At 54.4% G+C, this 12938-nt stretch overlaps 7 protein-coding genes across 7 annotated transcripts; 3 read left to right on the forward strand and 4 right to left on the reverse strand.

Moving 5' to 3' along the window:
* Window positions 1-683: 683 nt before the first annotated feature.
* On the reverse strand, window positions 684-2170 carry J4E84_006194 (uncharacterized protein; the record flags this gene model as incomplete). The annotated part of the gene is made up of 2 exons (XM_049388785.1): window positions 684-1622; window positions 1670-2170. 2 exons carry the CDS (start codon window positions 2168-2170, stop codon window positions 684-686), a joined length of 1440 nt encoding a protein of 479 aa, XP_049243684.1.
* Window positions 2171-3437: 1267 nt separating this feature from the next.
* Window positions 3438-5241, forward strand: J4E84_006195 (uncharacterized protein; the record flags this gene model as incomplete). The annotated part of the gene is made up of 2 exons (XM_049388786.1): window positions 3438-3841; window positions 3888-5241. The coding sequence occupies 2 exons, from the start codon at window positions 3438-3440 to the stop codon at window positions 5239-5241; spliced, it is 1758 nt and encodes a 585-aa protein (XP_049243685.1).
* A 184-nt stretch (window positions 5242-5425) lies between these two features.
* On the reverse strand, window positions 5426-5760 carry J4E84_006196 (uncharacterized protein; the record flags this gene model as incomplete). Its single annotated transcript, XM_049388787.1, has 3 exons — window positions 5426-5565; window positions 5622-5687; window positions 5751-5760. The coding sequence occupies 3 exons, from the start codon at window positions 5758-5760 to the stop codon at window positions 5426-5428; spliced, it is 216 nt and encodes a 71-aa protein (XP_049243686.1).
* Window positions 5761-6059: 299 nt separating this feature from the next.
* Window positions 6060-7412, forward strand: J4E84_006197 (uncharacterized protein; the record flags this gene model as incomplete). The annotated part of the gene is made up of 2 exons (XM_049388788.1): window positions 6060-6251; window positions 6318-7412. The coding sequence occupies 2 exons, from the start codon at window positions 6060-6062 to the stop codon at window positions 7410-7412; spliced, it is 1287 nt and encodes a 428-aa protein (XP_049243687.1).
* A 391-nt stretch (window positions 7413-7803) lies between these two features.
* J4E84_006198 (uncharacterized protein) lies at window positions 7804-9202 on the reverse strand (the record flags this gene model as incomplete). Its single annotated transcript, XM_049388789.1, has 3 exons — window positions 7804-8756; window positions 8831-8963; window positions 9020-9202. The coding sequence occupies 3 exons, from the start codon at window positions 9200-9202 to the stop codon at window positions 7804-7806; spliced, it is 1269 nt and encodes a 422-aa protein (XP_049243688.1).
* Window positions 9203-9840: 638 nt separating this feature from the next.
* On the reverse strand, window positions 9841-10335 carry J4E84_006199 (uncharacterized protein; the record flags this gene model as incomplete). Its single annotated transcript, XM_049388790.1, has 1 exon — window positions 9841-10335. One exon carries the CDS (start codon window positions 10333-10335, stop codon window positions 9841-9843), a length of 495 nt encoding a protein of 164 aa, XP_049243689.1.
* Window positions 10336-11041: 706 nt separating this feature from the next.
* Window positions 11042-12815, forward strand: J4E84_006200 (uncharacterized protein; the record flags this gene model as incomplete). The annotated part of the gene is made up of 3 exons (XM_049388791.1): window positions 11042-11164; window positions 11297-12127; window positions 12177-12815. The coding sequence occupies 3 exons, from the start codon at window positions 11042-11044 to the stop codon at window positions 12813-12815; spliced, it is 1593 nt and encodes a 530-aa protein (XP_049243690.1).
* Window positions 12816-12938: the final 123 nt, after the last annotated feature.

Genomic DNA, 12938 nt, shown 5'->3' on the forward strand with positions numbered 1-12938 from the left:
TTTTTCTTATTCTTTCGTTTGTTTGTCGTGTGTTATGCTGTTTATCCATCGGTCTCCTTGTGTTTGGGTTCCGAACTCTGCTTCTTGGGTTGTATGAGTATATAAGCAAAACATCGTATTCTGGCTCGTGAGCCAGCCATTTGCCTTGATAAAACTTTCACAATTTGCAAATGTGATTTGATCGATTCAGCAGTGATCCTCCGCGCGCCTGTACATGCAGCATAGACAAAAAGACCGAAAGGGACAGAAACCCTTGGGTTGCTAGGTTGAGCGACTCTAAGGGTCTCATATTCTCCCGCTCTAAGTTGGCAATGCTAGAAGCGATGACAAGGTATAGCATCTCGCTGTTGAACTTGCTTGTTGTCACAGTTTGTTAGAAAGGTTGGAGAGCTACATGTCAAGAATGGCATTTCACGACATCAAGCATCAGGTGGAAAGAACTTTTTGAAATGTGATCGTTGTACTATCGACAACTAAGTTGCCACGACGGGCCTACATCAAACCGAGTGATTGAGTATCTCTAATCAAACAACTTTTACCCATGAACGCCATAGCCGAAGGCCGAAAACCAGATCCGATGATCATATCACATCATATCGTACGGCAGCTCCATTACTTACTCTCCGAGATGATCAAAGCAGATACACGAAAGGATGTGAAAGGCGATGACTAAAACGAGACGCTTAGTCGAAGCTCTTCTTCTGTCCCTGGAAGTCGCCGAAGCCACCACGGTTGAATGAGCCACCGCGGCCACCACGGTCACCGCCACGACCACGGCCGCCTCCGCGACCACCACCGAAGCCACGGCCTCCGCCACGACCACCGCGGTCGCCGAAGCCACCACGGCCGCCGCCACGTCCACCGCGACCACCACCACGGCCACCGCCGAAGCCACCGCCGCCACCGTTGTCCTCACGAGGTTGAGCGTAGTCGATGCGGATGGCACGGCCACCGATGTCCTGACCGTTCAAAGCCTCAAGAGCGGCAGTAGCCTCCTCCTGGGAACCGAAGTCGACGTATCCGAAACCCTTGAGGGAGCCGGTGTCACGGTCGGTGGGAAGAGAGACACGGGTGATGTTACCGTACTCCTGGAAGACCTCCTGGATGCTCTCGTTGGAGCACTCGAATGAGACGTTGCCGAGGAAGAGGGTGCTGCTGGGAGGGCTGCGCTTGTCACCGTACTTGTTGGCACGGGCACCGTTGGCATCGGGCTTAGCGCGGGGAGTGCTGAAGTCGACGTTGAGTTGACGGCCGTCAAGCTCGTACTCGTGCATCTCCTTCTGTGCCTTGGCGGCGTCGGCAGCGTTGGCGAATTCGACGTAACCGAAACCCTTAGCACGGCCAGTCTCGCGGTCGGTGATGACACGGCAGCCAAAGATCTCACCGAAGCCCTCGAACTCGCGGCGGAGCCAGTCCTCGTCGATGTTCCAGCTCATGTTGCCAACGAACAGGTTCTTGATACCCTCCTCAGCGGCGGGCTCCTCAGTCTTGGTCTTCTTGACAGCGGGGGCAGCGGCCTCCTCAGCCTTGCGCTTCTTGGAGGGAGCCTCCTCGCTCTCGGAAGCGGAGGAGTCGTCGGAGTCGGCGTCAGAGGAATCGTCAGAGTCGGAGGTGGAGGTGGCCTGTCAAAGTTAGTCTACGTTGAGTGATAGGAAGATGGTGAACTAACCTCAGCCTTAGCGGCGGGCTTCTCATCCTCAGACTCGCTGCTGGAGTCGCTGTCGGAGTCGCTGGACTCAGCCTTGGCTGCGGCCTTCTTTACACCGTTGGCCTTGGCCTTGGGGGCAGGCTTCTCATCCTCACTGCTGTCGCTGTCGCTGTCTTCCTCGCTGCTGTCGGAAGAGTCAGAATCGGAGTCGGCCTTAGCAGCGACCTTAGAGGCAGCCTTGGCAGGAGTCTTCTTCTGCTCGACCTCCTCCTCGCTGCTGCTCTCAGAGGATTCTTCGCTCTCGCTCTCGCTCTCAGACGAAGAATCAGACTCAGGCTCTGGGGTGGGAGCCTTCTTCGACTTCTTCTTGTCCTTGACGTTGGAAGCAACTGACTTGGCAATGTCCTTGCTCTTCGACTTGGGAGTAGCAGCGGGCTTGGTGACGCGACCAGCCTTGACGCTCGCGAGCTCAGACTTCTTCTCCTTCTTGGACGACTTGTCCGCGACCTTGGTCTTGCCCATTTTGATGATAGGTAACTAGATCTACAACGTATTAGTATTGTGAAACGTGCGACGAGAGTGCCGATGATGTGCGACAGAAAAAGAAAAGAGAGGAGCCGACGGCACGAAGCCGTCGCTCGGGCGCTGATGCCAAAAGGTCATCGTATGCGCCAGCCTGCTGGTCTGATTGTCTCAAATTGCGAAAAGCCCACTGGTATCTCTCGAGACCGCACGAAGCGGGTATCCCTCAAGCCCACGGAAAGCCCACAAGAGCCCACAGATACCGAGCTTCAAGGCATGTGTTCCCACAAGCGCCGAGAAGACGGAAGATTAACCCTCATAGTAGCAAAAAGCCCTCAGGATGATCTTGCCTTGCCCTGACGAGCGGCAGGCGTGCCCTCTGTAATGTGTGTTAAGGAAAAGCCAAACGTTGCCCACTGACTTGTAATTTGATCTGGTACTGGATGTTGCCCTCAGTAGCCCACTTGAGAATCGCGAAAGCCCTCAGTGTTGATTTCGAACGGTGAAAGTTCGAAAGAAGTTGTGAAGAAGGTTGATGGTAGGTAGATGCAAATGGCTGGGAGCGCGCAGTTTATGTAGCGGAAGGATCAGCATCGAACTTTTCAGCGGACCTGGGGCCCGAGCGTTGCGCTAGGGACGCGTTTTCTCGAGGTACGCTAGATTCGCCCCACGCGAACTCCATCCAACGGCGACGGCGGTATTTCCCTCAGAGATCTCAGGGTCCCGAGATGACTGGGATTTATTGGAATGGAAAGTAGATGGAATGATTCTTGTGCGGAAATGCTAGGAATTCCACCCACTCAAACTTTCCTCCGGTACCTAGGTATGTCCTACCTACCTAGGTACTTAGAGGAGTTCAACCCTGAACGAAATTTTATTAGAGAACACACAAGGTCTGCACAGCAGCAAAATGGATCAACCTCAGATAGAATGTTTGCCGAGGTTGCCCACTGTGCCCTCATAATGGTGCTCACAGCAGCTTGATCATGCCGCAACCTACATGTGATCTTGGCAGCATGAGTTGCCTACAAACGTGATATATACGTTAAGACTCCATCGCGAACCAAACCTACAGAGCAGCTAGTCTAGGCGATAGCCTGAACAAAGAGCGCTGACTCTTCTTCGTCCGAACAGATCTGGGTATCGAACTCTTCAAGGGCTCAAATGCAGGGCACAAGCTAGCGCAGAAGCAGTAAAGCGTGGAATCTCCGCCACGAGTCCTCGATTCCGTCTGGGCCCTCACCAAGCTCACCTAGGCAGCTCCAACATGGCATCTCCAGCAGCCCACAAGCCGCGACGGCGGCGAAATATTGGAGAGGGCTCTCTCGCCCAGGTTGCACACGGTACACTCGATCTCGACCACTCGACCAACGCACGGAAGCCCGCGTTTCCTCTCGTCGCGTTTCTCTGGCCAGCCAAGGGCACCGTCTCGCAATGGGTTACGATACCCCTCATCTTGATGGCAGTTGGCCTGTTCAGATGGACTGTCAGCTTGTGGGGCTATTCTGGATTCCAGTCACCGCCAATGCACGGTGACTTTGAGGCCCAGCGGCATTGGATGGAAATCACCAAACACCTACCTGTGTCCAAATGGTACTTTTATGACTTGCAGTGGTGGGGACTGGATTACCCACCTTTGACTGCTTACCATAGCTGGATACTGGGTGTCATGTATGTTGAAGCATTGGGCATGAAATACAAGTACTAATCGTTGTAGTGGTTCTGCCATCAATTCGAAATGGTTCGCTCTCGACGAGTCGCGGGCGCTCGATGACCCTTCCCTCAAGATATACATGCGAGCGACCGTCTTCGTATCCGAATACCTCATTTACGTTCCCGCAACGATTATCTTTCTCCGCCGATACTCGCGACTGGAGGGCGTCAATATTTGGGAGTCGTCAATTGCGCTGGTTGCTATCCTGATGCAACCGGGGACCATATTGATTGACCACGGGCACTTCCAATACAACACGGTTATGCTTGGTTTCGCAGTCGCAACACTCTCGAGCATGATCGCTGGAAGACCGCTGTGGGGATGTGTCTTCTTCGTCGGTGCGCTTGGATTCAAACAAATGGCATTGTTCTATGCGCCTGCGGTATTCGCATACCTGCTGGGCATTTGTCTCTTCCCCAGGATCAACATCGTGCGGTTCCTTGCTATCGCGCTGACTACCGTGGCCGCATTTGCCGTGCTATTTCTGCCGTTCTTGATGGGTGTCGCATACGACAGATATACCCGCTTCAATTACGATCCTTTGGAGATGCCCCCGCTGCTGACCCTGAGATGGTTCATGACGCCGTGGAATATGAATGCCTGGTACTACCCATACGTTCTGGAGATGGGACAGGCGATCCACCGCATCTTCCCCTTCTCTCGTGGGTTGTTCGAGGACAAGGTTGCCAACATCTGGTGCACTATCCACACTTTCCACAAGCTTCATCGGTATCCGATCGAGCTACTTCAGCGTCTCGCGCTACTCGCCACGACCGCTGCGATTCTACCGCCATGTTTGATCATCTTTGTCAAGCCTAAGAAACAGCTTCTTCCACTGGCGTTCGCGGCGGTCTCCTGGGGCTTCTTCCTGTGTTCATACCAGGTGCACGAGAAGAATGTCTTGCTTCCGCTTTTGCCGATGACGCTGCTTCTTAGTGGAAAGGATGGCCTGCTACCCTCCACTCGCGCGTGGGTTGGTCTTGCGAACATGCTCGGTGTCTGGACCATGTTCCCGCTGCTCAAGAGAGACGAGCTACGAGTTCCGTACTTTGTCATATCCCTCTTGTGGGCCTATCTTCTTGGTCTCCCGCCCGTTTCTTTCTCTGCCTACCATGAAGGCAGCCGGGGTGGACTGAATATCTTCAGCAAAATCCTCCACCTCAACATCTACCTGGCCATGATTGGATGGCACGTTGCGGAGGCCTTTTACCCTCCCCCAGCCGACAAACCGGACCTCTGGGTTGTCGCGAATGCGATTGTTGGGACAGGTGGCTTTGGTATTTGCTACCTGTGGTGCTTGTGGCGACTTGTTGTCAAGAGTGAGTTGTTTGGAGCAGAAAAGAGCAAGACGCAGTAAAAGATTGGTGGATGTTCGTTGGTGCACTTCGGCACTTCTTCAAGATACCCAGGTAGATCATGGAGGGAAGATTTTGGTTCCTCATGTATAGTATTGTACATCGAATCTAAAAACGCGCATCGTGCGCAACGCCACCCATATGCTCGTGTTGTACATGTCGTATACAATTCCGTCCCGCGTTGCACTATATCTTGAAGCCGTATCCAGCCATGCACTTCTTGTAGTCGTCGACGAGGGTGAAGCACTCTTTCTGGGGGTCGTTCGATGTCGAGAAGAGCATGCATTCGTCGCGTTTGGCCTTTTGGTCTGTGCAGACGCAGCATGCTATTCAGGAGTCAGTACTAGAACAGTAGGTACCAAGAAGTTGGGTAGAAACTCACGCTTAACTTTGGCTGGCGCGGCGGTGTCCTTGAGGTCTGAGCCCATGTTGGCAGCGGTAGGCGGTGCTAGAACGCCATCAATTAGCTACTCTGCGTCGCATACAAGCCATCATCAAACCGCAAGCATACCTGACGACATTGTGAGTGTGGGTGTGTGGTGGAGGTGAATTGAAGATGCTTAGCAATCGCAAAAGTTCCCAGGACATGTCATCGGACTCCCGCGGCGCTCCATACGCCACACGAGCGAGGCTTGCACGGTTCGGCTAAAACCAACCCTGCAGGCGACAGGGGGTTCTAGACAATGAATCTCAATCAACCCCACTACGTTTTGCGCCCCACGACTCACACTATAAAGTATAAACAACAAACCCGCCCCCCTGTTGTGCTGCTTTCCGCTACTATATCCTCTCTGTAACTTGCAACGGGGCGTGCGAAACCATGGCCGGCGCAAAGATTTTTTCTATCGAGGGCAAGGGCCTCAAACTCACCACCGCCGAGGATATTGAGCCGCACATCCAGGACCTCAAGAGCAACGACGATGTAGAGGAGATCAAGTTCTTGGGCAACACTCTGGGTATTGGAGCCAGCGAGGCGCTCGCTAAGGTCTTGGAGAGCAAGAAGAACCTCCAGGTATGTTTACAGCCCCGCTCATCGGCGCTGGGATGCCAAAGACGGACTGACTGACATGAATCCCAGGTCGCAAACCTCGCCGACATCTTCACCTCGCGTCTCCTCTCTGAAATCCCGCCCGCGCTGTCACACCTCCTCACCTCCCTCCTCACGCTACCAAACCTCCACACTGTCGACCTCTCGGACAACGCGTTCGGCCTCAACACGGTTGCCCCGCTCGTAGACTTCCTGTCGCAACACACCCCACTCCGCTACCTATACCTCAACAACAACGGCCTGGGACCCGCAGCCGGTGTCCTCGTCGCAGATGCGCTCACCGCACTCGCCGCCAAAAAGGCCGCGGCGCGCAAAGACGGCAAAGAAGTCCCCGACCTCGAACTCGTAATCTGCGGTCGCAACCGCCTGGAGAACGGTAGCATGGGCGCGTGGGCGAAAGCCTACGCCGCCAACACGGGCGTCAAGACCATTAAGATGACGCAGAACGGTATCCGTCAGGAGGGTATCTCGCACCTCATCACCAACGGCCTCGCCCACCTCTCAAAACTAGATACCCTCGACCTCCAAGACAACACCTTCACAGCCATGGGCGCAAAGGCCCTCAGCAGCGCCGTCGGCAACTGGACTGAGCTCCGCGAACTCGGCGTAGGCGACTGTCTGCTCAGCGGCCGGGGCGGCGTCGCTCTCGCTGCTGCACTAGAGAAGGGCAACAACAAGAAGGTCGAGGTCCTGCGCCTCCAGTTCAACGACATCAACGCTAAAGGTCTCGCTGGCCTCGCTTCCGCTTCTCACACCGCACTCCCTGCGCTCCGTCGCGTCGAGATCAACGGCAACAAGTTCGACGAGGAAGACCCCAGCATAGAGAAACTGCGCGACGTCCTCGACGCGCGGAAAGAAGAAAGTGGTGAGAATGCGGACGACGAGGAGTACTGGGGTCTCGACGAACTGGACGAGTTGGACGACGACGACGAAGACGAGGAGGAGAGTGATGCAGAGGAGAAGCGTGGGGATGGTGATGATGACGAAGAGGGTGTCGAGGTCGAGGAGAAGGCTGCGAGGCAGGTTGCGGCGGATAACGAGGCTGAGGAGAGTAATGTGGGCCAGGAGAAGGATAAGAAGGTTGATGATTTGGCGGATATGATGGCGAAGACGGAGATCAAGTGAAGGGGTGGAGAGTGCACTGGATGGAACCTTGTCATGCATTTAGCGGCTTGGAATGGGATGGGGATGGCTTTTTGAGTAGGCATGTTTTTGAGTAGGCATGTAGGAATTGATACCATAGACGTTACTTCTGTTGGGTTCACACGAGGTGATCAAGCGCTGGGACATGTTGACCGGGAAGACATGTGCGATATATCTGTGGAAGGAGAGGGTAAAGTGTGGTTCATTAGGGTTTCCAGCGGACGGGTCATCTATGTATAGGTTCGTGACCTCTATGCCGCCTGCCCATGTTCGGTTATAGTGAATCTCGAATATCACCTGCACCTCTACCATCTTAGATACATCCCCGACATTCACGGACACTCCTATCATGTCACCCCCATGTCTCACTGCCTCATCGATCGTCCGCGTCATGGCTTGGCTCAGCCAGCAACTTTCCGTTCTCGTCCACTCGACCATGACCGTCCTGCACGAGCCTCTTCACGTGAGCTTCGTGCTCGTTATCCTCAAGCTCCTCATCAACCTTGTTAAGGTCCTTGTCGGGCTGTGACTGCTCTTTGCGGTGCTTAGTCGCGGAGGAGTTGGAAACATCGCTGAGAGACTCTTGCCTACGGGAAACGAAAGACTGTGCAGTGGGGCTGAGTCCGCTCTTCTCGGTGTGGCCGTTGGTCGGGATCTCTTGCGGCTGGACTGTTTTGGGGTTTGGTTGGGTAGAGAAGCCGTTCTCTCCCTTGGGCGAGACAGCAGAATTACCGTCTTGTAGATCGCCGTGATGTTTGGAGCCAGACAGTGTGTCACGGGAGTTGATGCTCTCGCTACTGGCGCGGGGACGTTCATCGCTGGCGCGAGCACTTCCGTTGCTGGCGTGCGATTCACAGAGCCCCAAGCATACATGTTCCTCAGTGCCGCGGTTGGCACGAGCATCGAGAGTCTGTGGATCATCCATCCCCGATGCGGCGGCAAAGCCCGCCTCGATCTTAGGCCTCATAGTCATCTCCGCATTATGGGAGTCATCTTCCTTCTCTTGACGAGACCGTTGCTGAGGTGATGTGAAGTTCCTACTGTTGGCACGAGATCTTCCGTTGACAGGACTCAAGATAGATCCAGTGCTGCTGCTCAGTGATAGCTGACGCTCACGTCTGGCCGCAACAGACTGCGCGACTGCGGCAATGCCACCCTTCTCAGTATGACCATGGGCGCGTGCCTCGAGAGAATGGAGATGATCGGCTTCAGCCTTGGTGACAGTGCCTTGCGCAATCTTGGGTTCGATCTTAGCGATTTCCTCCTGGAGCTCGGCTTCGACTTCAGGGTGAGGAGCATTGGTATGGCCGACGGCCTTTTGCAGTTCTATAGATTGTCAGTGTTTGTCTTGATGTGGAGCGAAGGATCAAGCGGGATGGCATGTGGAAGTAGGTACGTACTGCTAACGATGCTCTGGGCAACACGAAGAACCTCGGTGGTCGCCTCGTCAGGGCTGCCATCTACAGCGATATGCAGGTCCTTGGCGGCCATCAGCAGGGAACGATGAGAAGCCTGAGCTTGACTGGATCCCTTCTAATCCACACCTTGTTAGCAATAGCTAGGGATTCGACGGCAGAGATAATGCGGACCGCTCTGTCGTCACGTGTAGCGACGTTCTCAGATAGAATACGGGCTTCCTCGGCTGTGATGGTGCTCGGGTCTTTTCGCAGCTTCTTGAGGATGGCTTCCAATTGGTCTTGGAATCGCTGCGAAAGGGTGGTAGCATCGCTGCTCGCGTCAGAGGACACCTTCTCGCTGAGAATGTCGCTCATGGTGACTGATAGAGGTAGGGCTGTAGGTGATGCTTGAGTAGAAGAAGCGGTGGCTTGGAGCTGTGGAGAAGAAGGTGAGGTGGGTGTTTGTGTTTGCGTGCTTTATCTGTGACGATGACGTCGTGGGATCGCGTGTGGAAGGAAAGTGCAGGTGCAAACAATAAGATCGGACGACTCTGACAGCGGCTCTTTCCCGATGGTGACGAAGGCATCAATGTGTTCATAATGTGTTGCGGAACAATTCTCCGCGTCGTAATTGCCTCTTTGAAACATGCACTGATTGTACTGCGACAACGCAGATGAACCATCACATCGCATCAGGTACACAGAGATAAATTAAGAGTGAAAGTACAAAATACATACATTTCAAGTAGTTAAGAGCAGCAACGAATGACTGAGAATAAGATGTCAACATATTGATACATACGAATAACCATGGCAACGTCTTGCGAAAGCACGCGGGCCTGAAGTACACATGAAGACATCGAAAATCACCCATGTCAATTTCCAGTCCTGCTCGTTTCCGGTCAGCTGTTTCCTCGCTGTCGTCCGAGTCGCTTGTTAAAGCCATATCCTCAAATGGCTTCCTTGTCACGCTTTTCCACGTACTCATCAAACTCATCATCTGGCTTCGAACTTCAATAATCATTCGCCAACTCATCATATTCCTCGTCAAGGCCGGGTGGCATCGCCAAACCGCCTTGGTCGGGATCGCGTTCAAGACCGTAACCGTAGGGTTCGTCATCGCCGTCTTCTTCGGAATCGTAGTCCTCATCGCTACCGTCCGGCGAAACTGATTTCTCGATTTCGCTCTCGTCGTCCTCGTCCTCGTCCTCGTCTTCTGCTTTGGTGGGTTCGGGCACTGGGGCGATTGTCTTGGGTTGCTGCACTTCGGTGCCGCTCTTCTCATTGAGGTCTTTGGATGTCGCATCTTTCTGCTGCAATGCAACATCGTCATTTGGTTCATCGCGAGCTGGGGCTGCTTCCGTAGCTCCAATACTCTCTAGCTCCGCTGTCGATGTTGTTGGGTCCGTAGGGCCGACTTTCTTGGCTTTCTTCACGCCATTAGATGGCTCGCTCGATACGTCGAGGTCTTCGGATGCTGCGCGCTTCAATGATGATGTTTCAGTCATGGTGGTCAATTAAGATTGTGAGATGGATTTGAAGGAAGTTCAGAGTGCGAAGGGTCGACGTTGGAGGTTAATAGGGGCCGGGATCAGCATGATGACGGAAGAGGTCCTTCGCAGCCCTCCATGGATCGGGAGTGATATCCCAGCTGTGGCGCAGATGAGCTAACCTACCTGGTTGACACGACTTATCGATTTGTCGAGTTAGGAGTTGGGACCGTAAATCTAGCTTAGGAATAAAGACATCGGTTTGAGAGTCCTGGAGGTCAGGCAATATCTCTCGACGTATTCGAAACTGTGCTCATGTCTTTAGTCTATACAAATCAGTGCCCGCCATGCTGTGGAGCAATATGAGGGCTTATTAATAACCCATGCTCTACTCAACTGAGGGCGTCGCGCGAGAGTGTTGAAGTCAAGGGAAACTTGTTACGAAGTGGTGACAATGAAATGCCCGCAGATGACTGCAAGCGATACTTTCCGTTGCTATAGCCGTTGGTAAAAGATGGTGGTTTCCTTACCTTGCGATGCGCGATGACGCGGCCACTGCCGAAAAGCCGAACAGCAGGGATGTCTCCTCACTAGCCCCACCGAAATCCAGCTGTCAAGCCTCACCTACCCACCACCCTCTGCCTGATTCAATGTCCTGCGCCACATATATGTCGACGGAGCCAGAATGGTCAGCGCCCAAGATGTTGCGGCTCGCCAGTCGCACATGGGGACAAACGATCAAGAGCAAGCGCAAGCCGCGCAGATGATCCAGCGCAACTATCGCGGCTACCGGGAGCGCAGGCAGCTCCAAGGCATGGGCCTGGATGCTAGCGCACGGTGGGCAGAGGTGGGAGACGTTCGCACTACATAGAGAGGTGTGGCTAATGGTACCAGGCGATACGCGACGGTTAGCAGTCCACCACCCTCTCTACTGCGCCCAAGCTAAACCTCTCAAGCGAAATGGCGCAATGCGACGAAGCCCAAGCCGCGCTCGGAAGACGCGGCTCTGCGCGACAACCTCACTACCCCCGAAGCACGTGAACGAGCGAACTCCATAGCAGCGCGCGAGAAGTGGAAACGAGTCGGCGAGATTGCGCGACGAGCGGGCGCTGACGATCCCCACGATGCCTCAGAGACGGACGACGAGGATGCGCCCGAGAACCACACGGAACAACGACGGAAGCAGAACGAGTCCAAGGCGGAGCGCGAGAAGACTGCCAAGATGATGGACCTCCAGTACTTCCTGGAGATGGTGGACCAGAAGCATCGCTACGGCAGTAACCTGAGAGCCTATCACGAGCAGTGGAAGAAGGCAGAGACTCACGAGAACTTCTTCTACTGGCTCGACCATGGCGAGGGTAGGCACTTTGAGCATCCGACCGTCTCTAGAGAGAGGCTCGACACAGAGCGCGTGCGCTATCTGTCGCGGGAGGAGCGTCAGAATTACCTGGTCACCATTGACGACGAGGGTCGTCTATGCTGGGCGAAGAACGGAGAGCGCCTAAACACGACCACGGAGTACAAAGATAGTGTCAACGGTATTGTACCGGTCGACGATGACACTCCTGCCTACGGTCCCAAAGCAAAGCTGCACTCTGGACAAAGCAAGACCCTGCGACGAAGTTCAATGATCTCGGTGAGCTCAAGCTCGTCTATATCTGAGAGCGATGCGGAGGCAGAGGAGGCAGAACACTACGTCAATGAGGACCTCGACAAAGCTAAGGGCGTTTCGAAACTCAAACATGTGTCAGCCGCGACTATTCTGAACCACCTTCTCCGTAGTTCAGTGAAGCCGAACTCATGGATATTCGTAAGTTGTGCACTCTCCTCCGTCGGCCAGATGTACTAAGCAAGCACAGGTAGCCGACACGTCCTTCCGCCTGTACGTCGGGATCAAGCAATCGGGTGCTTTCCAGCACAGCTCGTTCCTCCACGGTGCGCGCATATCTGCCGCAGGTCTGATCAGAGTCAAGGATGGTCAGCTTCGGCGCCTCTCACCCCTGTCCGGCCACTACCGACCGCCGACGAAGAACTTCCGTGCGTTCGTACATTCCATGAAGGAGAACGGAGTGGACATGTCGCGTGTCTCCATCTCCCGGTCGTATGCTGTCCTCGTCGGCCTTGAAGCTTACGTTAAGACACGCAAGAAGTTCAAGCATGGGGTTGAGCACGTCAAGGAGGCCGAGACAAAGGTCGTGCACCCGGAAGAATACGAACGGAAGGTGGAAGAGCAAAAGGATAAAAGCGAAAGCGCGCAACGAGAACGGCAGTTGCTTGCGCAGGAAGCAGAGAGGAAAGAGGCAGAGAAGAAACAGACTAGTCTTGGACGGCGAATATGGAAGAGGCTCAGTCGAGACCGCGGTGAGAACGGCGACCTGACACCCAAAGAACGGGAGGCCGCTAAGCAGAAGAGGAAAAAGTGGTTGAGCAAGTCGGGGGAAGATGTCGAAGATGGGATTGCGCCTGACGGACGTCGGGAGTCTGCCCCCGCGGTGTGAGCGGCTGGCTGCGATGCGAGCTACGAAGCGGGCTGCTGCTGTTCCTGCATGACCCCATACTCACCTCCGTGCCTTCTACCTGTGGCTTGATTTCGCGTGGTCATGATATCCTCTCTTGTCGAT

The sequence above is a fragment of the Alternaria hordeiaustralica genome (assembly GCF_023758085.1).
Source record: "Alternaria hordeiaustralica strain BMP 2776 chromosome Unknown scaffold_11, whole genome shotgun sequence".
Lineage (NCBI taxonomy): Eukaryota > Fungi > Ascomycota > Dothideomycetes > Pleosporales > Pleosporaceae > Alternaria > Alternaria hordeiaustralica.